Source organism: Spodoptera frugiperda, chromosome 1, assembly GCF_023101765.2.
Source record: "Spodoptera frugiperda isolate SF20-4 chromosome 1, AGI-APGP_CSIRO_Sfru_2.0, whole genome shotgun sequence".
Classification (NCBI taxonomy): domain Eukaryota; kingdom Metazoa; phylum Arthropoda; class Insecta; order Lepidoptera; family Noctuidae; genus Spodoptera; species Spodoptera frugiperda.
In genome coordinates this window covers 12,208,041-12,234,101 of record NC_064212.1, presented here as the reverse complement: position 1 = coordinate 12,234,101, position 26,061 = coordinate 12,208,041, and the positions used below count along the sequence as shown (strand labels likewise).

Sequence of the window (26,061 nt, the reverse complement as noted above, 5' to 3'; positions counted from 1 at the left end):
CTGTGATTCATTTACCGACTGAGCGAATTTCCTATCAGTTGACTCAAAATAATAACACATTTATTTGTCTTGCATGGATAAGGTTTGATCATTAATCACAACGCTTGCTCAATGTGGGTTGGCGATTTCAAACTTATACATTATTAGAAATTATAACCCCAGTTTTCCGTACGATTTTTCCTTCACCGTTTGTCAGTGGTGTCTAAATAATCGTAGAAGGTAATATAACTCGGAAAAAATCATATTGGTACTTGCCGTTGGTAGGTTACGAACTCATACTCTCGTGCATGAGAAGCGTCTTAGACCTTCGAGCCACTACGACTTTGAATCAATCTCAGAATCAATAACAGAGTTGCTCAAAATTAATTAACAAAAACTTCGCTTTTCTACTAGTTCTTAAGTTGAAAAGTCGTTTATGTGACTGCTTACTGAAGGAACTCCCAGAGTTCTAAAAATAACTATTATCTAACTGTCATAAGTCAATTGAATTGATTCATATGTCAAATAAAAAAATATTATATTGATTAGGGCCACCTTAAATATCATTATGTTACGGTGGAGGTAGTATAGAAAAACCCTTAATAACGCTATACAACCTTTTTTCCCATGCCTCTCAATCACCACTTAGCCCTCTATAATTATAATACTTGTAATTGTTAAACAAACTACAACTTGAAATTAAAAGATACCATCTTCATTAAGAACAAGCAAATCGGCATCTAAACATGTACTTAACTCATCAACGAGGCCAATGTTACCGTTCTAAGTGCAAAATTAATTTACATAATAGGCATTTCAGTTCCTAATTAACCTCTGAAAGAGAATCTTTCGAAATTTAAGAGCAGATGTGAACGCAATGATTTCAAACTATGACCCCCAAAACTACAATGCGGAGACTTCGTGTGAATATAAATATTTCGAACTGACGGGGTTAAATCATTCACAACCCAAAGTCACAGAAGAACACATAGCATCATGGCAGCTAAGGTAAACTAAAAAATAACAATAGAAAAAATAACGGTCCTTGCGTCATATTTGCAAAGTTATAAAAACAAGACAATTAATCTAACAGTATTCAATAATCTAATAAAATATTTTATTTGTTCCAGTTCATCGTACTTTCCCTGTTCGTAGCATCAGTCTACGGCAGCGGTGGTTACTCAAGCTTCTCCTATGGAGTATCAGACCCCAACACTGGTGACGTCAAGGACCAGCACGAGAAACGCGTCGGTGACAGCGTCGTTGGCAAATACTCACTTCTGGAATCAGATGGAACCAAAAGGATTGTCGAGTACGCTGCTAATGCCGCTACTGGATTCAACGCTGTAGTCCGCAAGGAGCCAGCTGTTGGTGTGCACCCGTCTGGACCTCATGCTCCATTGGCTGGAGCTGCACATGGACCTGTAGCGCCTGCAGCCCCATTGGCCCCTGTTGCTGGCCCAGTCCGCCCTGCACCTATTGCTCCTTTGGCTGGAGCCGGACCTCTTGCCCACCCTGCTGGTCTACCTCATCCCGGTGCTCTTCCTCATCCTGGCGCTCTAGCCCATCCTGGTGCTCTTGGTTATCCAGGTGCCCTTGCTCACGGTGCTCTTCCTCACCCTGGTGCTCTTGCTCACCCTGGTGCTCTCGCTCACCCTGGTGCTCTCGCTCACCCTGGAGCACTCGCCCACCCTGGAGCACTCGCCCACCCTGGCGCACTCGCCCGCCCTGGTGCTCTCCCCTACCCTGGAGCTCTTCCTCATCCTGGTGCCCTTCCCCACCCTGGTGCGTACGGTGCCAACCGTCTTGCTGGTAACTTAGCGTACCCTGGTTACGCTAACGGTTACGGCAACCCCTTGGCTGGTCATCTTGGTAACCGTGGAGCTCCTTCTGTATCTCACTACTCCCACTCTATTGTCCACAACGCTGCTCGTCCCTACGCTGGACCTTACGCCGGAGCTTACAACGGAGCCTACAACGGAGCCTACAACGGTGCCTACGGTGGTGCTTACGGTGGTGCCTATGGTGGATACGGAGCTTTAGCCCATGGACTCGCTAACCCTCACGCCAACGGATTGATCAACCCTCTTGCACATGGTGTTGCTCGCAGCTACGCCAACTCTGTAGCGCACCCCGCTCCCCATGGTCACGGTGCATACGGCGCCCCGGCTCTTGGAGCGTCTGCTCTTGGAGCTGGTCTGGCTTGGTGATGAAACGACTGCTACTGATCTGTGATTTAGACGACTAATAAATTATGAATACGAAGTTTTGATGTTTTTATTTCATTCCATTCTCATCATAGCGTCCGCTGTCACAATGTACTCGTATAAACTCGTTAGATTGATGAACTTCCATTTGAAGTTTATTGACAGACTCAAATTAAACACGTAACAAGGTCTGACAGCAAATATTTTACACTGTTATTACATCGTGCATTCGAAATCCATCAATTACTTTGAATTGAACTTGAAGCCTATGTAATAATAGCTAAAGTTTTTTCTCAGTACCAGAATAAAATTGTGACTCATTACAAAATACAGACGTATTCTCAAGAGACAAAGTGTAACAATGATATAATTAAATTAACGATCCGTACGCGTTGCACAAAAGGCGTGGAATTCAATGATGTGTTCGCTACTAGGGAACTGACCTACTGTTCTTGTTGTAAACATAGACTTACGAGTGTTCACATCTAACTAAACTTCCTTGATTTACACATTTAACTAAATTATGCCATATTCGTAAGAGCTAAAATCATGCAAGCAAGCATAATTTATTATCGTCAGATTAGTCGTAATCAAATTAGAGCGACGAATTTTAAAACAATATTAAATAATCAATTTGATTAATACATTCTATAAATTCCGTCCACTTCAAACATGAAGTTATAAAATCTGAGCTTTTAATGTAAACAAATAATCATTTGTATTTTATTAATCCGAGGCAAAGTATTCAACTTCTCATATATTATCTCTATTAGGAAATGAGATAAAATTAAGTCGTGTACTTAAGTCAGCGCAGTTTTACAAGTGTTATTTACATTAGGACCAAAATTTGCGTAATAGGACCATTTCTTGCCATTCACGCAACTTAATATCCGTATATTTACAAGATATAGTTCGCTAATAGTATAATTATTTATGTAGTACAATGTACGGTCATTCAAGGTAAACTAGATTTTTGCACTTTAGTTTCGGTATATTACTTGATTACATTATTAAATCTACGGATACGGTTAGACCTTCTGTTTTATAATTTCTGTTATTAACCTGCACTAGTTGAATTGCTTTTGAATTTAAATTATGATAACTTGGGTAAACTATAGATTGAACTAAATTGTTTTACTTTTATAACTCTATCTGATATAGTATTGGAATATATTTTGTTTGCAAGTTATCAAGGTGTCTGGCAATGATAACAATATAACAACTGTTAAATTAAACAACAATAGTAAGGTACTTCGAACTATTTTATTTGATCACAGCATCATTCATTGGGGTTTCAGTATAAATAAATATTATCATATTTTTATTTAGTACAAGTGAGCGCCATAGAGACCGTGGGCACCGTGAGCACCGTAGAGACCATGAGCTCCATGAGCGCCGTAGGCGACGGCACCGTGAGCACCGTATACTCCAGCGCTGTAGGCGAGGGGAGCGGCTACGACGGCACCATGAGCCAGGGGAGCAGCGACAGCGCCGTAGGTGGTCACACCGTGGGAGTAGCCGTGAGCTACGGGGGCGGCGGCGTAGCCGTGGGCGAGGGGAGCGGCGTAGGCGACGGGAGCGGCGTGAGCTACGACGGGAGCGGCGTGAGCGACGACGGGGGCGTGAGCGTACAAGGGGTCTTTGCGGACGACGGCGTTGAATCCAGAGTGAGCGTCAGCGGCGTAGTCGACGGTACGCTTTGTGCCGTCAGAGTCGAGGAGCGAGTACTGGCCCACCACCTTGTCTCCGACGCGGGTCTCGTGCTGGCTCTTGACGTCACCGGTGTGGGGGTCGGACACACCGTATGAGAAGCTGGTGTAGTCACCATGGATTGCGCTGCCTTGAGCAGCCGCCACCAGCAGAGCAACAACCACGAACTGAAATAAATGAAAAGAATGTTAAAATTAATGTATTCGACTTTTCGTTGGCAAATTGAAATAATCGTATACAATTAAGATATAGTAACAAAACAATTAAAAAAGAAATTCCCAAAAGATTGTTAACTTCAGTCAATAAAGTATTATTTTAATTTTACAGAATTAAAATAAGTCAACCCAGTCACTGTCACTACACTGTCAACATAGTTTTATTAAAAAAAACCATAAAAACAGAAAGACTAGGATAAATGCTTCCCAGAATCCTTAAGGAGCACACAAAATTGCTTTACAAAATCCTGGTCCTTTGCTCCTTCCATAAGTTGGTCCTTTAAAACAAATTTTCACTTTAACCTTTTCAGTCACTAACACAATTAAATAAATAAATATTGAAACTAACCTTAGCTGCCATTGTATTTAGTTATGTTCCACAAGTAAACTGCGAATGATTAATCAGTGTTACAAATTCTCTTTATATACTATTCCCGTAGTCTGTAGGTACGCGTACCTACTATAAATAGGAAGTAAAAGACATGCAGGCAATCGTAAGGTCACGCGTTTGAACGTTTTTTGATTACACTTTTCGTTGACTGCGAGTTATGCGGAACTTTGGTAGTTACTGACCACTGGGTATTAGAATTGATAAATTAAAAAAATGGGTTATTTTGTTGAATATTTGGATGAACAAAGCACCCTCTGATGTACCTGAATCTTTTTTACCAGTAATATTTGAATAGCTAGCTAAGATTAGGGGATGAATTCTTTTTAACTGCTTTAAAAAAATGAGGTAATTAGTTTATTAACCTGTAATGTGTTTAAGTAACTATGTATGTTTGTGCGCGATTATCTCGCGTTTAGCTAAATTGATTTCAGCTTAGTATTTTTTGAACTTAGGAAAAGGTTTTAGGGATTACCTGACCTAAAAATGGAAGCGATAGAGAAAACGGGAGGTGGCTAACCGTTTTATATTGTTTACAAAGCAAAAGCACGCCGTCCCGGACGCCATGCCGATTATGTGTATAATCTGACCTTTTTAAACCGGAGCCTAGGTGAACCCCTCGGCTGTTGTTAGTTAGTTAAATTTACAGGTTCTATAGAACACTCAATGCTCAATATTGCTTTTCGATTATTTAAAAAAAGCTTTGCTAAAACAGGTGCTTCATAGTCGTGTATTTTGTTTTATAACACAGTACTACAGTACATTCAGCTCATCTACATTATATATTATGGTTAAGGAAATTAATATGGCCTCTTTGGTCGAGTGGTCGCACGTGCGACTGTCCGACAAGGCGTCTCGGGTTCAATTCCAGGGTCGGGCAAAGTATTACTGGGCTTTTTCGGTACTTCGAAAAAAACTCATAGTAGCTCGGAGTCTGGAATTGTGCCTAGTATAATATGGCAATAGGCTCACCTCCTATTATGGCATTACGTGCCGCAATGTGCATCTCTGCCTATCCCTTTGGGGATAAAAGGCGTGACGTTACATACATAATATTATAATTCCATCCTAGGTGTATTTCCGGGTGGTGTGCATTTTTACGATTTCAAAATTCTCAGTAGGAAAATGTCTGAAATTGGTTCAAAGCAGGAGAAGGAACGGGGTGGTTTTTAGTCATTAAGATTCTGACACTCCCTCCGGCCTCACCCAAGCCGGGAGAAGTCATTGGATGATTTTCTCCCACAAAAAAAAAGCCGGACGTTATATAGCTCATTGGAATGAAATTGTATCTTTCTCTAAAAAAAGTCTAATTTTAAGGATTTCCCATTTTATAAAGAACTTGTTTTCACTTTACTAAAATGACGTACCATTCCAAAATAAAATACAAACTTTCACTTAACTTAAAACAACTTAACTAAGGAAAGGTTACGTATTTTAATTCAACAACCTTGGAATTCTTAACATTCTTTTTAATTGTTCATGTTTTATTTATTTCAGTTCTACAGCGGATATTATTAGGCCTTCTATGCACGTTTTAGTAATTAATATTTATATTTATGTAGAGGTCAAAATGGAGGATGTTCTATTTTTGGAGGATTTTTGGTAATTCTTGGGTTAAGTTTCGTGTCATGAAAATGATAAACTTAATAAAATTTGCCTTAATAAGCAATTGAATACATACATAACCTCATGCCTGTCTTCCATTGGGCAAAGATAATGGAACGCCAGTTGCTACGAATCTTACATACGTCTTTCGCTTCATGAACAGTCATTGAATTTCTATTGCCAATTCTAACCAACTGAATTTCCTATTTAATAAACTGCACTGATTAAAAACAGAACATGACATGACATGCACTTTTAACATGACATGCACTTTTACTGCGCATGTCAAAAAAAGCATCACATCAACTGAGCAGCCTATAAGTGGCCACTGCTGACCAAAGGCCGCTGCTCATACGGAGAGGGTGATTAGTTTTTAGAATTAACCACCACGCAAGCATGGTGCTAACCGGCCAACCCGGAGTGGTTTTAAACTTATAATTAGAAATTATATGCCCAGGTTTCCTCACGATGTTTTCCTTCACTATTTATCAGTAATGTCAAAATAATCTTAGAAAGTACACATAAATACTACGTACTAACGAACAATTAACTCCGATAAGTCACATTGATTCTTGCCAATAGTAGGTTTTGAACTAGCATTCTCATGCATGAAAAGTTTCTTAGCGCCTTAACCCTCCAGGCCACCATTAGCGCTAGGGTTAGATTGGTTTAAAATAATATAAATAATATCACATGTCTTAACACTCTGGTTTATAAAACTCCAAGCTTTTCTCAATTACGATGAGGTCAGTGTTATTGGATCAAATCCAAGTCGGCTAAGTGTCAATATCCTACGTGACGCTATGTGACCTTTGCAACCTAATATTTGTGACATTTTTGGTGATACACATAAACTGAATTATTGGTTGAGTGGTCCAAAGTATGACTTCCAAGCTAGAGTTCAAGGTTTGGTTCCCGAGTCTTTAGACACCGTGTCGTTAACACATATTTAAGCTTTTTGTGTAAGATTTATGCCTGAATGAATAAGTTCTTAGAATAATAAAGATTTTTCCTGGTGACTTGGTTTTACCCAACATGCTTGGTCTTAACAAGATTACATCACTATAAGACATCTAATTCATTATCTGTATCTTAGGTACACTCATTTTTTATAGGTAGGTCAATTATTATAGGTATCAATGAAAGAGAAAGTTTAGTATTTTCGAAAAATTTATTCGATCACAGCTTATTTCATTCGTTCATTATTCGTTTCAAAATAAATTAAATATTTCTTAACATAATTTAGTACAGGTGGGCGCCGTAGAGACCGTGAGCGCCATGGGCACCGTAGGCGATGGCACCATGAGCGAGGGGAGCTACGTGAGCACCGTACACTCCAGCGCTGTAGGCGAGGGGAGCAGCGTGAGCACCGTAAGCTACGGCACCGTGAGCCAGGGGAGCGGCGACAGCGCCGTAGGTGGTCACACCGTGGGAGTAGCCGTGAGCTACGGGAGCGGCGGCGTAGCCGTGGGCGAGGGGAGCGGCGTAGGCGACGGGAGCGGCGTGAGCTACGACGGGAGCGGCGTGGGCGTAGAGAGCGGGGTCTTTGCGGACGACGGCGTTGAATCCAGAGTGAGCGTCAGCGGCGTAGTCGACGGTACGCTTGGTGCCGTCAGACTCGAGGAGCGAGTACTGGCCCACCACGCTGTCTCCGACGCGGGTCTCGTGCTGGCTCTTCACGTCACCGGTGTGGGGGTCGGACACACCGTATGAGAAGCTGGTGTAGTCACCATGGATAGCGCTGCCTTGAGCAGCCGCCACCAGCAGAGCAACAATGACGAACTGAAAGTAGATAATTCAAATTTTAAAACGATTTGCCGGGAAGCTTAACATGAAATACAATAATTTAAGAATATATGAAGTAATAGCAGAAAATTTATTATTTTACAACTTCTGCAACAATTTGTATGACTATAGTTACTAATAAACCATTTCACAAGTTATGTTATCAGTCCCATTTAATAGGGGTTTATTGTTATAACAATACAATACTTATGAAAATAAATCTTATCAAAGAAAGTTATTCAACAACAAAACTGATATAGCCATAGATGATATTAAACTTTTTTATTTTAAACCACTGAATATATTATTCACTTCATCCAATCCACAAGGTAGAAACAATTTAAACAAACAAACCTTAGAAGCCATTTTGTTTAGTTATTATTTGTTTCACAAGCTAACTGCGAATGATAAATCAGGGTTACCAATTCACTTTATATACTACTCCTATGTTACTTTTGCTTTGAAAACAAAAGGAAGTAAGAAACGGCCTAGTAAGGTCATTGGTTGAACTGAATCCTGGTATCGGCTTTGGATAATTATTACGTACGTTACTACGTAACCAATTATTTATTATCAATGGTGGTACCATTGCAAATGTGCTTTGTGTGTTCATTGTCTTAGAGAAATGACCTTATAGGTTTATGCGTATTTGTATGTATTGTGATTATTCTAAGACCTATGCTAGACCTAGCGGGTTTACCGGTTTTGCTCCGGCTCGAAAAGCAGGAGTAGGAACGGGATGGTTTGTAGTCAGTAAGAGTCTGACACTCCCTTTCGCCTCGCCCAAGGCGCGAGAAGTCGTTGGATGATTTTCCCCCCATAAAAAGAGACCTATGTCAGGCATTTACCCTTTGGTTGACGAGGTTTTAGTTTCTCATAGATACTGATTGACTATAATAAACAGAGTGTGTATCTAAAAGTCACGTGAAATACGTCTTTTTAGTATAGTATGATGTTTTTTTTTCATTATAATCATCATCTTGACGGTCATATGAGTTGTCTTTCTGAACCTGGGCTTTTTCTTAATGACCTTGAAGATCGAGTTGTTCGACGCAACTTGCATCTTTCATCTCTCTGTGACCTTTATCAAATCGTCATAATAAATGCTTTTTTTTATTTTCCTTTTTTTAGTATGCCTCACACTAATGATTGGGGATTACAGAGTTGTAATTTAACGGTAATGGTCCAGGTATATTCATTTTTGGGAAAAAAATTGTGTATGTCTTTGAAAAACTACAGGGTATTTTCCAGATTTCAAATGTTCACTCTTATGCTGGGGAACCGGATATCCTTCTCCTTATCCGGGCCACCATGATTTAACCATACAAAAAATATAGGGTACACCTACTATTAGGCTCGGTTCATATCTGACGTAAAATACGGCGCGTCACACTAACGTGTTATCGGTCAAGTGTTTTTCTATACATTTGTATGTTCTGGCGTTATGCGATCGATAATACGCGACGCATGTTCCGTCAGATATGAACCAACCCTTATAGTTATTGTTCTATATTTAAATAACTGCGCTTAATGTGTAAGATATCCTTTGATTAATATTAATTACACTCGTGTCAGCAACTGACAGAATGCGTATCAAAATTAAGGTCAGTCGAAACTTATGTTTTGCTTTTTTTTCTTCAAAATTAGTGTTGCAATTATTTCTGCTGTATTAGGTGTCAATATTTTTTTTGTGTAAGTTGTATTTAGAATATTTTTAAAACTAAAATTTTGTTATATGATTTTGTTTACAATTTATTAACAGTTATTATAAATAACTATTGTGAGACATATTAAATTAACTGAAAATAATGGTTTACTTGCATAAATATAGAGATTTTCTCAGTTCTTTTCTATTTACGTGAGTAAATACTGACGCCAACCGTGCGTGGTGGCTGGGTAGTTAAGTTACCCAACCACCACGCTTACACACAACGTTTAGTGGGTTCTAATCCCCCACGGAATAACTCTTTGTATGATCCACAAATTGTTGTTAAGGGTCTGGGTGTCATGTGTAGGTATGTGAACTTGCATGTTTCTAAACGCAACCACGACATAAGAGAAAATCCTAGTGACATCGTTAAATCGTTTTTTTTTAATTGATTAACAGTTGTTAATATTTTCCTAATACATAGTTTATAGAACTTTATATTTTTGTCTCATCAGTCTCAATACAAGGTGTTACCCGTGCATTTGGTAAGCTAATGCAATCTCTTGTAAAAAAACTTTGCAAAAGTACCTACAAACATGCAATCACCTTTTTAAGAATAAGTAGAACTGCGGATTAATATCAATAAAAAAATCTGTTCAGATTTCGGATCATCATAAAAACCGTTTTAGGATTTAAAATAAACACATAAGTACCTGCTTACAAAATATTTAAATTAGTCAGATTTCCATGGAAAATACTCACTGTCACAATCAGGATACGTTTCTGTGTACCGACGTCATTTACATGTGTCTTACTTCCTATTACTTCTGCGTACAGTAACTGTCATGTAGGAATAGTATATAAAGAGAATTGGTAACCCTGGTCAAACATTCGCAGCTCGCTCGTGAAACAATAACATATTAAAAATGGCAGCCAAGGTGTGTTATTATTAATAAATTGATTTAATGTAAAAAGTAAACGTTGATTGATATAAAGATAGTTTCTTTTCTCCACTCAAAGTATTATGTTTGAGATAGTATAAGTACACAACATGTGAATTAGTTGAAAAACTATAATTTTTAGATCCTGTACTTAACTTTCGAATATTAATAGAAAAGATTTTACGTGATAGCATATATAAAAGTGGTCATTAAGTATTACTTTGAAAAATAAAAATGTCATGTCCTTAAAATCTCATTTTGTATTTTCAAAAGAATACTTTTTCATTCATTCGTTTATTTTCAGTTCGTCATTGTTGCTCTGCTGGTGGCGGCTGCTCAAGGCAGCGCTGTCCATGGTGGTGACTACACCAGCTTCTCATACGGTGTGTCCGACCCCCACACCGGTGACGTGAAGAGCCAGCACGAGACCCGCGTCGGAGACAGCGTGGTGGGCCAGTACTCGCTCCTCGAGTCTGACGGCACCAAGCGTACCGTCGACTACGCCGCTGACGCTCACTCTGGATTCAACGCCGTCGTCCGCAAAGACCCCGCTCTCTACGCTCACGCCGCTCCCGTCGTAGCTCACGCCGCTCCCGTCGTAGCTCACGCCGCTCCCGTCGTAGCTCACGCCGCTCCCGTCGTAGCTCACGCCGCTCCCGTCGCCTACGCCGCTCCCCTCGCCCACGGCTACGCCGCCGCCCCCTTGGCTCACGGCTACTCCCACGGTGTGACCACCTACGGCGCTGTCGCCGCTCCCCTGGCTCACGGTGCCGTAGCTTACGGTGCTCACGCTGCTCCCCTCGCCTACAGCGCTGGAGTGTACGGTGCTCACGTAGCTCCCCTCGCTCATGGTGCCATCGCCTACGGTGCCCATGGCGCTCACGGTCTCTACGGCGCTCACGTGTACTAAATAATAGTATGAAAGTTATTATTTATTTAGAAAATGAAATGAACGATGCTGTGATCAAATAAAAACTGTTAAAGAACTGAATATTATTTTGATTTCATTACTTAATCATACCTAAGGTTTCCTATCCTATTCCTATATCTCTTAACTAAAAGTTACTTAACGTGATGTAGCATCTAAAATAACCACTTACTTATAGTGTTAGATATCACTTATAGGTTGGTGACAACCAAAATGTTGTTAACCTATGTGCTGCCTCGTTGGCCGAGTGGTTGCAAGTGCGACTGCCGGGCAAGGGGTCTCGGGTTCGATTCCCGGGTCGGGTGAAGAATTACTGGACTTTTTTCGGTTTTTCGAAAATTTCTCAGTAATAACACGGAGTCTGGATGTCTGATGTGCCCGGTATATGGCAATGTCACCTATCTAAGCTTAAGGATTTCTTAAAATTTGGTAGATGTTGGTGAAAACTTAAATATTAACTTAAATAAATAAATACTATTCATAGTTACTTTATGTTTAAATAATTAATGTATCACTCCACAACATTCTTACGCTCATTACTTCCCTAATACGAAGCGAGGTCTTCGTAACGGGAAGAAATTGTACCGACATACTTACAAACATAATTATAAAGAATAATAATTTAAACACGTCCAAACAAAGAAATGAGCAAGTCTTTAATAACTGTGACGTCACAGCCTTGTAATAGAGCTGTTACAACATTATGACTATAAATAGTCTCGGTACAAGAGCCAGCACATGAAGCTATACATAATTTAGCTAAACTTTTACATATTTTCAACTTTATCGTTCAGCATTAAAGTCTAAAGTTGAAAAACTATAATGGATGTACCCCAGTTGAACATTTGTTAATTGTACCATTTAGTAACAAAGTATGAATTTTGTGAATAGATCTCATACCTAATGAATGTGGAATAGATGTTATCTGCATTTTGAAACTGTTTAAACATCTTGTTGGCTGTGTTGCTGTAATTTGTGGTTATTTTTAGGTTTAGTTTAATATTTCTCATCGCATGAAATAACTAGAAAGTAAACATTATAGTAACTTTTCAAAGTGAAAGAAGCATGTGTCGCCTAATCAATCGGACTTCGTAAAACATTAATGTCTTCACTATACTTATAATTTTAGTTTTACATGATATTAAGTCGTGGTTTCTCAAGATACGTAATTATTAATAATGCATTTACTCTATTCGTGACCTTCATTGCACTGTTAGACAAACAAAAGTGCACCAACTCAATTGTTGTCCGTGAGTAATATGCAATAGAGTGCCAAATGATTGTCATGCACTAGCCATATTAACTGATATCATATTACGAAACATACTTAATATTTTACAAGGTACCTTTTTAAAATAAAAATCAGTTATCAATAGAAATTCAGAAAATATATAATTTTATTTACAGAGCCAATATTTACAAATAAAAAATCAGTCGTCTAGGTTTAGAAGTAGCGAACGTATGGGAAAGGAGAGCCGTAGAACTTTCCGAACTTAGCGTAGGCATAGGGGGCAGCGTATGAGATGGGAGCAATAGGAGCAATAGGAGCAATGGCAGGGGCGGCATAGGAGATGGCGGGGGCGGCGGCAATGAGAGCGGGGTCCTTGCGTACGACAGCGTTGAATCCATTAGCACCAGCGGCGTAGTCCACAGTGCGGCGGGTGCCGTCAGACTCCAGCAGAGAGTACTGGCCAGCAACGTTGTTGTCCACGCGGTTCTCGATCTGGTGCTTGAAGTCACCGGTGTAGGGGTCCGCCACGCTGTAGGCGAAGCTGGACAGGTCGCTGGCGTTGGCGACGGCCATCAGAGCCAAGAGTGCGACGAACTGGGGAAAATATAGCAACCGTTAGAATGTGAATATGATTAGGTGTCTTTGTTTGATAATGTCATGTTATGATACCAATGTTGTAAGATGATGCTAATCAGTGTTTGTTCAAGAATAGACTATGGCAGGTCAAGTTTTTATGATAATTGCTTAATTACTGCAGACGATGAAAATAAAATAAATAATAAAAGGAGTGTTTACCTTCACGAACATTTTGAAGGGATTGTTTTTGTTGTTGTGACTACGTCGGAGAATCTTGTGAATCTGATGTCCCATGCAGCACCTGCTCCGCCTTTTATATCAACGAACAATTGTTCCAGTTTTATTTTAGTACTTATTTTTAATAAAGAAATTCAGGAAATGTCTTAAAGTCAAGTTCGAATCAGGGCGATGCTCCGTATAAAAGGTCTCAGTACTCAGTTGCTCGTGCATATATAAATAAACTAGTTTAAAATTATCTTATGTCTTCACCTTTTACGTTACGAGAATTACGAGTACATACACTGTATACTTACAACTCTTTGTTTTATTTGAGTCATTGTTAAAGGACCAATTTCGTCGTCGACACGAGCGGATCTAAATCACTAAACAAAAAACGGTTCCGTGAACAAAAACTCGGAAAGTATTATAGTAGTTTTTATTTATTTGACAAAAAATACATAGAATACATTACAGGACATAAATAAAGAGTTACAGATAAAGATTATATCATCATTAAAATTCCGGTCGTAGACTTTGCTAGGCTAATTTCCCTTTGAGTACTGACCGCAACGGAGCAAGGCTAACAGGATCTGGTCTACTATTACGTACATTATCACTTAGTCACTCTCATAGATATTCGTAGCAGAAATACATACAGCTTAAAATATAAATGCAAAAAATCGGAGTCAGTTTTAGCTGCCGTGTCTTTGAAGATAGATCTTGATTTAAGCCCAAGGGTGGTGAGCTGGAGCACCATGGGAGATGGTCTGTGAGAATGAGGACCTGGATATGGCTACGGGAGCTGGTGATGGGGAGGGATGTGCGGTGGGAGTGGGCCAGGCTTGGTAGGACTGGACTGCGAGGTTGGGGTGCCTTGTGATGTCACCGTTGATGGCTGCTTGCGCATGAGAGAGTATAGCACCACCAGCGTTGTTCACAGTAGCTTGGAAACCAGTGTGGTCATCAGCTCTGTAGTCTACCGTCCTTCTGATGCCATCAGGCTGCAGTAAGGAGTACTGTCCTAAGACAGTGTCACCTCTTCTGCTCTCTTGCTGGCTTTTGATGTCTCCAGTGTGGACGTCGTTGACTTCGTAAGCGAAGTTGTAGTTGGGGTTCGAATCATATTGGACACCGAGGAGCACTGGAATTTGAGGCTGATGGAGGACCATGCACGTGGCTGATAACACCAGGCCAGAGAGGACGGCGAACTGTGGATCGAAAAAAAATTTAAACGTAATGTCGGTAATAAATGCATGTAATAGTGAATAGACCAACTAAATGAAGTCCAAAAATACACTTTTTTAACAATGGGCCCTAAATAATATTAGAGACTAATTTATAATACCTTATGAAACATGGTTGATGTATTTGCTTGTCTCTCTCACAGATGTGTGAAGTATGATCCTTATTTGGTTTTCCAACGATTTATATGCAAAGTAAATGAAAATCAATACTGCTTGTGCAAGACATATCGAGTTGCTAAGAGTATTAGACCGAGAACAACTGGTCCTAGGTGACAACTAGGTCTCATTTTGCGAGAAAAATAGTAAAGAATATTAGAACACGTAATTGAAGCCTAAGTCTCGTTCAAGGTTGTGGTATCACCTGATTGAAATAGTGTTCTGTGTCAGTAACTTTATAAGCTTAGCGTTCGACTTGTGCAAGTGTCAATGGTATCTTTTTACACGATTTTTTTATATTTAAAGTTTATACTGTATTTATACAGGGCAGTTTAAACTTGTTTGTAATTTCGTTTCACTCTTCACGTATTTAGAAGATTTCAGTAACCATGTAGATAATCCAATGTTGATAGATAGATAGATTATACTTTATTATATACCATTGATAAAAAAAAATACAAAAAACAAATAATATAAAAATAATGGCCAAAAAGTCAGTCTTATCACTGATAGTGATTTCTACCAGACAAACTTTGGATAGACCTAATACAAAAGCAATATTTAGACGGGACGTGTACTCCAGCAATATCACGTCTTTTATCCCCAAAAGGGTAAGCAGATATATTATCCCCGATATAAATAAATATATAGAAATTCAACAATATACATATCATTCACTGTAGTTTATTAATAACCAAGATCTTAAAACTGCATAGACATCTACAAAACTTACTAAGCTAAGTCACTGGTCCTAAGGTACGAAGTATTAAGGTACGAAGCATTAGTCATCAGTTATAAAAGTCACCTGATAATTGAAGAGAATGGTCCAATTATGACCCGACAAGTCAGGCCACTACCTACTCGTGTTCAACTACCATAGTTGCTATTTGCGTCATTTGGTTTCATAGCTATTTATTTATATTCATGGTCAGTGTAACTAACAAAGAATGAGAGATTAGGGACGAGAAATGCATTGTTTAAACAATGTTTAATGATGTTGTTTTTGGGAAATTAGGACAGTCTACTTTGGATCTTTGGCTTAAGTTTATCATACTGTATTTTATTGTAATATTGGAAACATTAAGTTGAATTGTTATAAGTTTAAATATAGTCACTTATTAAGACTGAATTAACTAAAAATCACGGTTCACTCATGTATATTAATATTAATAATAGATAAAAGCTTTACTAGTTTCAAGTCTGCGTTATTGGAAAAAAACTCTACTAGTTTCTAGTCACAGAGGGACTCTCCATCATGTGCAGCGTATGTAGAAGCGACGACGTCGCGCAGCCTACTCATAGGCTAGGTCACCACGTCTATCTCACGATATTTATTACAAAAATATAGCTACTTATTTCTAAGCTAGATCAGATTCAAATCGAATGTGAATTTGTTCAAATTGAATCATGACAAATATAATTAGTTGTACTAAAAAAGTCACACATGCTTCATAAGTGCGAAATATCAACAAAATGCGTTCTCAAAATAATACATTTTAATATGAGTAACGCCTACCAATGTCTGTAGATATAGTATAATAAGTTTTTATAACATGTCAGAAATTCACTTATTCAATGCGGAATTACGAGCAATAATGGCCGGCCTTGTAAATGCACGCCCGCGTTCTGACTATGGACCATTACTACTGTTCGGCTGTGGTCATACTGCAAGCGGTGAATGGATAGTGGAGTCTCTTAATGTTTTTTTAATTATGTTTGTGTTTAATAAGCGTTTGATGGACTCCTTCTTTCGTTATTGCTTTTTCTATGAGGTGTTAAAGCTCCAAAGCACGATGGTAATAATATCATCTTGAGGTTAATCATGCACCCACATTTTGGTTCTTTCAATAAAATGATGCAAGTTTGATAGTTTATGTGACACAGGTGACAGGAAAATAAACTTAAATATCGTTATAAGTTTTTAAAACTGACATGGTCACTAACACTAACATTAGATCTTAAGACGTGATATTTACCATTTTGATTAATGTCTATGAGTCTCCGATATTTCGGCACTGTTGTAAGCGCCATAATCACGGATGAACTAGATGAACAGTTTAACCGTTAGTCTTAAATAGCGTGTTGCAAAAAAACTTGTGTATTTCTTCAGAAACGTACTTAATTTTAGTCATTTATTCTTGTAAATACTTGCATTGCAAATTGTATCTTGTACCAAACTCGCTAACACTGGAGCATAGGGTCAGGGTTTTCCATAAAAATATCATAAATTCCGTCACATATTGAATCTTATTTTAATGTTTCATTAACTCTCTTGTTCTTTGTTTTGGTACAGCACCTATATAAATGAATGTTTGTTTTGTACCGGAGCAGAAATCAATTAATTTTCGACGGATCAAGATCTTTAGGCTTTAAAATTTTTATTCTACCCTTTTGGTTCGGTCTCGGGTTTGATTCCCGGGTCAGGCAAAGTATTACTTGTCTTTTTTCGGTTTTTCAAAAATTTCTCAGTAGTAGTACGGAGTCCGAAATTGTGCCCAGTATATGACAATAAGTTCAACCCTTATTACTTGGGACTTATAACAAAAGTGGGTGTACATTGTATTGTATAGCGGCATTAGGCGCCATCATGTACACCTCTGACTACCTCTGACTGACTACTGTGATGTTGCAGATTACAGTTGGTTTTGGGGGTTAGGAGTTTAAAGGTTGTTGGGGAAACGAGATTGGGAAGACTGACTCACACAACGAAAGACAACGCAAAAGCTGTTTCACGTCGTTTTTCTGTGAGTTCGTGGTACGACTGTGGTCGAGCGGGCCCATTCGTGCCGAAGCATGTCTCTCCCACACTTCCATAATTCCAAAGAATATCCCATTTACTTATCTGTTCAAACACTCAAAACTCTTCAGCTTAACTACATTAGCTTAGACAATACAAACGAAACATCCATTTACCATTAGATTACACTTATAATTAGTATATCGCTCATAGCTCTCATACCATACCAATTTAATTAACTTAAAGCAAACGCAATCTTAACGGTTCATTATATAACTCATCTCGATTGTAAAAAACGTGCTCATCTCAGCCAATTATAGTTTACGTAAGATCTGACCTCATAAAGTGACCGACCGTGGCATTGAACTCCTGACTGCACGTTGCGTTTGCCGTGAGCCGAAAACTGACAACCGTAGTTGCATAATGTATTGTTTGGTGTATGTTAAGAGCGATTGGATTAGATTCTTAATAGCTACATAGTTTTAGAGAGGACAATCACCCAATGATTTAATTAGTACGTCACACGAAAGTTATATTAAAAACATTCAATGATTTCTCCCGCCTTGGGTGAGGCGAAAGAGAGTGTCAGACTCTTACTGACTAAAGACCACCCCGTTCCTACTCTTGCTTTGAGCCGGAACCTAGATATCCCGTTCGCTTGTATGCAGCTCCGGATTGAGTAATAGGTTGGACGCAAAGAGCATTGTCTTCCTGTAAAGAAACGATGAGCATTTAATGTTTTAGCTACTAGTTTGCTTATCAAGTCACCCACAAATATTGGCAAAATAATGATGAAATAAGTAAACGGACCTCTTTGAACATCATTGTGTAATTTAAAACAATTTATTTTAACTCTAAAACGCTGATCACTTAAACATTGTACCATAATATAACGGTAAGCTATTCTTTAGTAATTATTTTTGTCTCACATGATGTAACTTGGTCTCATATTATTATGTTCTGATAATTATATTGTTAAATCTCATATTATATTCATGTACGTTACTTTTGTAATATCATTCCACGTTCACTGTGTTAATGATACGTTGACGTGTGAAAAAAGCTTTATTGTGATTGACATAAAGTAGATAATCGATTTATTATATTTTTTTCAACTATGCCCCGTAGGGCACCCACGACCCACGACACAGGAGAATATACCTACTAGCGTACTAGTAGGTATATTCTCTTGTATCGTGGGTGCGTTTACAAGCATACAAGTTCATATAGACATGACACCTAGACCCGAAAAAACAATTTGTGGATGGAACAAAGAATTGCTCCGTGCGGGAATCGAAACCGCTACATGTTGCACAGCAACCGTTTGCCCAGTCACCATCAACTAAGTAGTTAATAATAATAATTAGATATGTCCGCAAGGCAGCTTGTGGCGAGCTGTTGGGCAGTGGCGACCCCACGGACCTGACTCCCGGGAGAGGCCCTACTTTTTAACTCCGGTTAGTACTTGTGACTATCCGGAGCGGCCACTCCTACCTCACTCTTGCCTTAACCGGCTGGTTTGAGTGGAGATTCGCAAGAGTGGAGTTGCCTTCAGCTCCACTTGGGGGAAGGACGTATCCCAGTAAGATGCTGGTAGGGGTCTTGACCGTACTTCCGGGATTGCTCTGATAGCCGTGGGATGCCCCCCCTTCCTCAAGCAGCTCAACGGATGTTGCTTCCCTTGTCGCTACATGCTAGCGGCCGTTTCCGGGGGCCCACTATTGAGTTTGCGAGTCACCCCCTGCCTGTTTATCCGTATTTTTCAATATTGGTCAGGGGCAGGGGCCATAGTCCCCATAGTTAACCGGTTAACTATTCCACAGCCACCCACACCTATATCCCTATCATTTCCTTTTACCATATCTCGTAATAGTCCTGCATCAACCGGGGATTGTCCTTTGGTGTACTTCCATAGTGCATACAGGGATAATCGCCGGCTGATGTCCCATTACATTTAGATCAAAATTGTTCAACGGGCCTCTGCGAGTTGGCTTCGGCCCCTCGTACGCCTTCCAAAGGTCCGGGACCCTGTGGTCCCGAGATTATGTAAAGAACAGACATAATAATAATTAGATATTAATTGCTTTAACACAGATTAACATTCTCTAGCATATCGAAAAGCGTTAGTAACTACTAATCTTACAAATATTATAAATGCATAAGTTTGTGAGTTTATATGTTTGTTTGTTACTTAATCACGTCAAAACGACTAAAGGGATCGGGATGAAATTTGGAACAAGGGTTTTTATTATGGTCTGGAATAACCCATAAGATATTCCTTATCCCACGGGTACGCGGGCGAAGCAAGCTAGTAAATAATACAAGCAAGAATAAATTTATCGCATATGATACCATTTTATTCACGTAAAAAATACTAATGGCTACAACTAAATCAATTTGAAATTATTTCATTTACAAATCAATTACTTCATGCTAATGTGTTTATAAATAAACCGCGCCATTTCTGTTCTATTAATTATTATTTTGTGGAATTACAATTTGGCAGATTTCGTAATAGATTATTTATTGATTTTGGCTTCGTGGAAAATATGGAGTGCCTAATAAATTGTTTGAATTTATTTTTATATGACTGTATTCGACGGGTCAACGTTTAGCCAGTATCTCGCCTGGTGGTAAGTGATGACACAGCCTACGATGGAGCACATAGACCCATGAGCAACGTATTTGAATGAATAAACTTGGCACAAACTGGAAAGTAGTTAGCAGGTTGAAATCGTGTTCCCATAATTATGATTGGACTCTGTCTACAGATGGAAAATAGAGAGTGGTGTGGTTTGTAAAGTGTCACGCATTACATTAAAAGGTAGGGCTAGTTATGACAACTCCACTTTGTAATTGCTTCAAGGTTTATCTAGAGTGGTTGGAAATTGTCCTATGCATTCAAGTCCTACCAAGAAGGTCTTTTCATGAAGTGCATTAAAACAACAGTACAAAGAAATAGAATACTCATGGACTGCTAGTTGGTGGTCCATGATTGAAACTTTATACATTTTAACTGTATACATAGTAACAGCATTGTTAAAATACATACTTAAGTTTTATGTACTTGCTTGAAGCCTAAACATAGTTTAGTTGCAAAAAACATAATGTTGGTTGGTACCATACGACCTTCCATTTTTTTGCACAACATACCTGTGTGGCCAGTCGGCGTCTATGTACTTATCAAATACTTATTATGATTAAACATTTACAAGTACAAGATAATATTTAAATCGCGTTTAATGAGAGTTTTTTTATGTTGTTCAATAGCAAGTTTTTTACTTGTAAAATTTGGTTGAATATCTACATAGCCAAGATCGTTTGTAAATAGATAAAAATCATCCTATGATCCCGCCTTGGGCGAGGCGAGTCGAGAGGGAGTGTCAGACTCTTACTGACTAAAAACCACCCCGTTCCTACTCCTGCTCTTTATAACGATATAAAATAATCTACCAGACGGATATTAAAATAAAAGTTAGTTATCTACTCTATTGAACCTGTTATTATGTCGATGCTCATGTTAATTTAGGATTCTAAAATACGTGCTTCGAATCCTCATCAATCGTAGCTTTTACAATAAAGAATGAGCTATTGCTGTCAGATTTGATTAATCTGTATCATAAAATACCTGCTATTATATTTGCATCAAGTTGACCGTGATTATTAGTTAAAAATAATTTAATTAATACGGAAATTGCATTCATTCTGCAATAAGAAGTTGTTCTATTTCTAGGACGACGTAGTTTTTGTTTTGTTATTACGTGTGTAATTTAGAATTAATTTTAATTTACGCATTTTAAAATAGACCTTTCATTAATTAATCTAATTTGACTACAAATCTACATATTGTAGATAAGTTGCCTTTAAAACTTCAGTAATAACATCAGAATAATTTTGAATGAAGGAGGTCTAGGATCAATTAGTACTACTACAACATCATAATTTCACATCAACGGCCTACTAAGTACCCTACACGGAGAAGATTTGAGCATTAATCACCACACATGCTCAACGCGCGTTGGTGATTTCAAACTTATAATTAGAAAATATAAACCCAGGTTTCCTCACGATGTTTTCCTTCACCGTTAGTCAGTGGTGTCTAAATAATCTTAGAAAGTACGCATAACTCGAAAAAAGTCACATATTGGTACTTATCGTTGGTAGGTTTCTGACTCGCACTCTGATGCATAAGAAGCAGGCCTCAAAAACCACCGAGCCACCAAGACATCCACTACTACAACACAGACCACAAAAAGCTCTATAAAGGTTAGCAATAATTACTAAATAACACTGGCTGGTCAGCATAAACCACATTTCATAACACATTAAAAAGAAAAAAGATCGATCTAATAAACCAAAACACTCTCGCTGTCAAAATGACGTAACAAGACATACACATGGAGATCATCTTGGATGAAAAAATTTAAATAAAGAATTCTCACGAACGGACGTTAATATATTCGAGAGAAACAGATTAGCATGAAGATGAGTAATGCGTGCTCATCGCGCGGTCGATGACACCGCAACCGATGAGCTTATGAATGGAAGCACGTGGCGTAATTATTGTGGCTTTGTAGACTTATTGTGAGTTTGTAGGATTTGCTCAGGGTTGGCTTTGGTGGTTGGTTTTGTTGCTGATAATTAGGTTTTGCAAATATTGTTATTGACTATCTTATTATTATAAGCTAATATTCCTAATAATGGTGCCTTTGGGCCTCCTTCATTCATTTTTATGGCTGTATCTTAAGCTACCACGTGTCGGCAGAATATATTGTCTTCAATATTATACATACTATAAGTTTTGACTGCTTTCTTGGTCGAGTTTTCGTAAGTGCGATAGCCGGATAGCAAAGTATTACTGGGTTCAAAATTTCTCAGTAGTTAGAATAATGCCCAATATATGGCAAAAGGCTCACCCCCTATTATATGGGAATTATAACACAGATAGTGAAAAGTGGGTGTACATTGTATAGCGGCATTAAGTGTCGTAATGTTCCAGTGCCTACCCCTTCGGAAATAAAAGGCGTGACGTTGGGTATAAGTTTTGAATCAAATCAAGTTAGCACAATTCGTTTTTTTAATATATACATACATACATACATACATACATATCGTCACGCCTTTAATCCCCGAAGGGGTAGGCAGAGGTGCACAATATGGCACGTAAGTAATGCCACTGTGTACACCCACTTTTCACAATTTATGTTATAAGTCCCATGTAATAGGTGGTGAGCCTATTGCCATATACCGGGCACATTTCCAGACTCCGTGCTACTACTGAGAAATTTTCGAAAAACCGAAAACACCCCAGTAATTCTTTGCCCGACCCGGGAATCGAACCCGAGACCCCTTGTTCGGCAGTCGCACTTGCGACCACTCGACCAACGAGGCAGTCAGCAGAGCAGTTTTTTTAATATATATAAATGACATTTCCGGGTGCCTGCTAAGGTAGCACTGTTATTTTATATTTGATAGGTAACGTATATGGGTACGTACAACATTATGCAAAGTATATAATCTGTGCAAAAACCTACAATATGATTTTATAAGCTTACCAGTTAGCTGCATAAAAGATTTCAATGTATATAGTCTACAATAATAAGCTTTATAAATAATCTTTATATGTATGAGAAGATTATGTGTTTTAATATTTTTATTCGAGAATGAAACAAAATCTTTAAAAAAAATGCAGTTTAAAAGACTCCTGGAAAAACGCTATTACAATGAAAGAAAAAAGAGCCAGTTATTACTTAAAGTAAATCAGAATAACCCATTTCACAAGCTAGTCCCTTTAAAACAGACAAATCGTGATGATGTTACTCGTATAATAACATTACAACTCCTCTAGTAGCAAGGTTGATGACACCAAGATCTGTTCATCAATGAACGTAGACAGCCGACGTGGCCGCGATGCGATAATGTCTGCGGCGCATGAGTCTGACTTTGTATGGAATGCGGATCGAGAAGGTTTGAATTTTGACAAGTACAGTCAACAGAATAACTTCTTAATAACAGTACTGATTTTGTTATTTTCCTGTTAAGTCTTGTTAGTGTAAGAGTTTATGAAGTCGTAAGAATAGACTTTTGATAGTCTTTCATAAAAAAAATATATAAATTAAATCTAAATTATGGATAAGCGCAGCGTAAGACCTCCACGCCTAAGGTCCGGGGCTCCAGGTCAAAGTAATCATCCAATGACTCCCTCTCGCTCTATTCTCAACAAATAGATGCACAGACGACCTGATTAAGGTAGCCAATCACTGGATGCAGGTCGCTTCCAACCGGCCTATCTGGAAGTCATTGGAGGAAACCTATGTTCAGTAGAGGACGTCTTATAGCTGATATGATAATCTGAATGACATTTATTGTTTAGAGAGATAAACATATTATAGAGAATAAATATAATAGAGAAGTTACAAAAGTTAATATTTACGTCAACTTATAAGTTAGCTTTTGATATATTCTCTCGGTCGGCTCAAATGCCATTAGGCTAATAGCACCAGAATAAGACTGAAACAGCTGGCGGAAACCAGTAGTGAGTACTGAAGATAGGAATTCACGAAATTTCCGCAAATAAATTGGATAAGTTAGGTGTGAACTGATTGTTTGTAATAAATCCAAGCAAATGTTTATAGTAAAGCACTGGATTTGTTAGCATTTTCATAAATAATCTGTTGATCTTACGACTGAGATTGATCACATTTAGGATTAGTGCGTAATGCATATAATGTGTCTAGTTCTATTTTGTTAACAATCTATCTAGTTCAGTTTCTGGTACACCTGTATACAAAAATCAAAAATAAATCATTGGTAAAAAAGCAAGTGGATACATATTAGGTATCATACAATTCCTAACTGACTAAATAGCTTTTAACTACTACATAATTTTGACATATTCTTATGCTTTTTGAAGGCCCAATCACCCCCTACCGCAATCCTCAACAATCATCAAATTCATAACCCCCAAAAGGCCGGGAACGCACTTGTAATGCCTCTGTTGCGTTTTACGTTAGTTTATCATCATTAGATGATACGTCTGCTCATTTACCGGCTTATCCCCATAAATGCTAAAGTTCTATGTCTAGAAAGCAAATCTACAAATAGATATGTTAAAACTGGCCGTTAATCTCTAGATGAAGGTCACCAATAGGTTTTAAATAAATCGTGTAACTAATATTAATCTAGTCATATCCTTCAATAAGTCATTGAATCAATCAAAGAATGTGCGTATAACTGTACAATACAATGCAAAAACAATCAGAGAATAAATGACTAGCAATTTTACATTAGACACGTTTCATGTTCCCACAGATTAGTCTCAAGGTTACAAGTAGGTATCTATGTAAAATAATTATACATACATTCAATAAGAACATTTATCAGGAGCCATTAAATTGTTATGGTCAAACCATTCTGTTTTTTGTCAATACTACTTTACCAAATCAAATTAGATTTATAATTGTTATGATTTGTTCTGCAAAGCATTGTTTTTTCAATCAATAGAATAAAGTCATGCTTATAGTGCTTACTCTAGAAGTGCTATTTGACAGGATAAGAGCCAAGTGAGCTGACACATCATCTGATGGTGATCAGCGTCGTTCATGGAAAACCGTAATATCAGAGATACAAGTGTGTTGGGTACTGGGACTGGAGTTCATTATAAAATAATCACGAATGTTTATTACCAATAATTAAGTTTCTTTCTTTAATGGGAATGGAGGCCTAGTTACCTCCCGATCTTTCCGATCCCTGATTCCCCAACAGCTTTTAAATTCCTAACCCCCAAAAGGCTGGCAACGCACTTGTAACGCCTTTGGTGTTTCGGGTGTCCATGGGCCGATTGTTTACTAAAATGAGATCCGTCTGCTCGTTTAGCGGCTTATACCTAAAAAATGGCGACTGAGTCACCAATGCATTGTTGTTGACTATATTGCCAGTGTCAACTGATATACTTAACAAGTAGCGACACTTTTGTCACGTACGTATGTACCTACTTCCAGGTCACGATTCTATAATCACAATTGTAACAACAATTAAAATCAGTAAGTTGGACTAAAGCCTCAATAAAACCATGAGTTAATTTTAGGTACACTTCTATTTCAATCACGAAATATATAAATAGTTTTCTATAAATAAGTAGTTTTACTTTCTTATACCTGCTGACGGTACTTTGTCGAATAAGATCGAAATCATTGCGCGCACGCAGCTACCAAGGCCGCTACATCGTACCAGACTCTTTGTTTGTTTAGACCACGCAGTAAAAATTATACAGAAGGAATAAATATTTTATTGAGGTAACATGACCGTTTTCAGTGATACTAAGCTATGTAGCTGTGCTACGAAGATGCGCCGCCGCAAAGTAGCTGTGCGAGGAAGATGCGCAGTTTGAGTATGCGATATATTGATAGTAGGCAAATCATCCAAAGCACGCATCTTTCCATATAAGCTGAGTCCGTTTCCACCAGTGATAAGCTAAGTGTATCAATGAATAT

The 26,061-nt window shown here is 38.4% G+C and overlaps 6 protein-coding genes across 6 annotated transcripts; 2 read left to right on the top strand and 4 right to left on the bottom strand.

Annotated features, from left to right (window-relative positions):
* The first annotated feature begins 877 nt into the window (after nt 1-877).
* On the top strand, nt 878-2,244 carry LOC126910715 (translation initiation factor IF-2-like). The gene is made up of 2 exons (XM_050693976.1): nt 878-987; nt 1,110-2,244. The coding sequence occupies exons 1-2, from the start codon at nt 976-978 to the stop codon at nt 2,187-2,189; spliced, it is 1,092 nt and encodes a 363-aa protein (XP_050549933.1). The 5' UTR covers nt 878-975; the 3' UTR covers nt 2,190-2,244.
* A 1,186-nt stretch (nt 2,245-3,430) lies between these two features.
* LOC126910723 (larval/pupal rigid cuticle protein 66-like) lies at nt 3,431-4,610 on the bottom strand. Its single transcript, XM_050694000.1, has 2 exons — nt 4,461-4,610; nt 3,431-4,063 (listed from the first exon to the last, which is right to left on the bottom strand). Exons 1-2 carry the CDS (start codon nt 4,470-4,472, stop codon nt 3,512-3,514), a joined length of 564 nt encoding a protein of 187 aa, XP_050549957.1. The 5' UTR covers nt 4,473-4,610; the 3' UTR covers nt 3,431-3,511.
* Nucleotides 4,611-7,256: 2,646 nt separating this feature from the next.
* LOC118273466 (larval/pupal rigid cuticle protein 66) lies at nt 7,257-8,378 on the bottom strand. Its single transcript, XM_035590445.2, has 2 exons — nt 8,244-8,378; nt 7,257-7,886 (listed from the first exon to the last, which is right to left on the bottom strand). The coding sequence occupies exons 1-2, from the start codon at nt 8,253-8,255 to the stop codon at nt 7,347-7,349; spliced, it is 552 nt and encodes a 183-aa protein (XP_035446338.2). The 5' UTR covers nt 8,256-8,378; the 3' UTR covers nt 7,257-7,346.
* Nucleotides 8,379-10,314: 1,936 nt separating this feature from the next.
* Nucleotides 10,315-11,469, top strand: LOC118273465 (cuticle protein 7). The gene is made up of 2 exons (XM_035590442.2): nt 10,315-10,475; nt 10,783-11,469. The coding sequence occupies exons 1-2, from the start codon at nt 10,464-10,466 to the stop codon at nt 11,386-11,388; spliced, it is 618 nt and encodes a 205-aa protein (XP_035446335.2). The 5' UTR covers nt 10,315-10,463; the 3' UTR covers nt 11,389-11,469.
* Nucleotides 11,470-12,772: 1,303 nt separating this feature from the next.
* Nucleotides 12,773-13,599, bottom strand: LOC118273654 (larval/pupal rigid cuticle protein 66). Its single transcript, XM_035590736.2, has 2 exons — nt 13,433-13,599; nt 12,773-13,231 (listed from the first exon to the last, which is right to left on the bottom strand). Exons 1-2 carry the CDS (start codon nt 13,505-13,507, stop codon nt 12,851-12,853), a joined length of 456 nt encoding a protein of 151 aa, XP_035446629.2. The 5' UTR covers nt 13,508-13,599; the 3' UTR covers nt 12,773-12,850.
* Nucleotides 13,600-13,854: 255 nt separating this feature from the next.
* Nucleotides 13,855-15,002, bottom strand: LOC118273653 (cuticle protein 7-like). The gene is made up of 2 exons (XM_035590735.2): nt 14,778-15,002; nt 13,855-14,640 (listed from the first exon to the last, which is right to left on the bottom strand). Exons 1-2 carry the CDS (start codon nt 14,787-14,789, stop codon nt 14,158-14,160), a joined length of 495 nt encoding a protein of 164 aa, XP_035446628.1. The 5' UTR covers nt 14,790-15,002; the 3' UTR covers nt 13,855-14,157.
* Between the last annotated feature and the right edge of the window lie 11,059 nt (nt 15,003-26,061).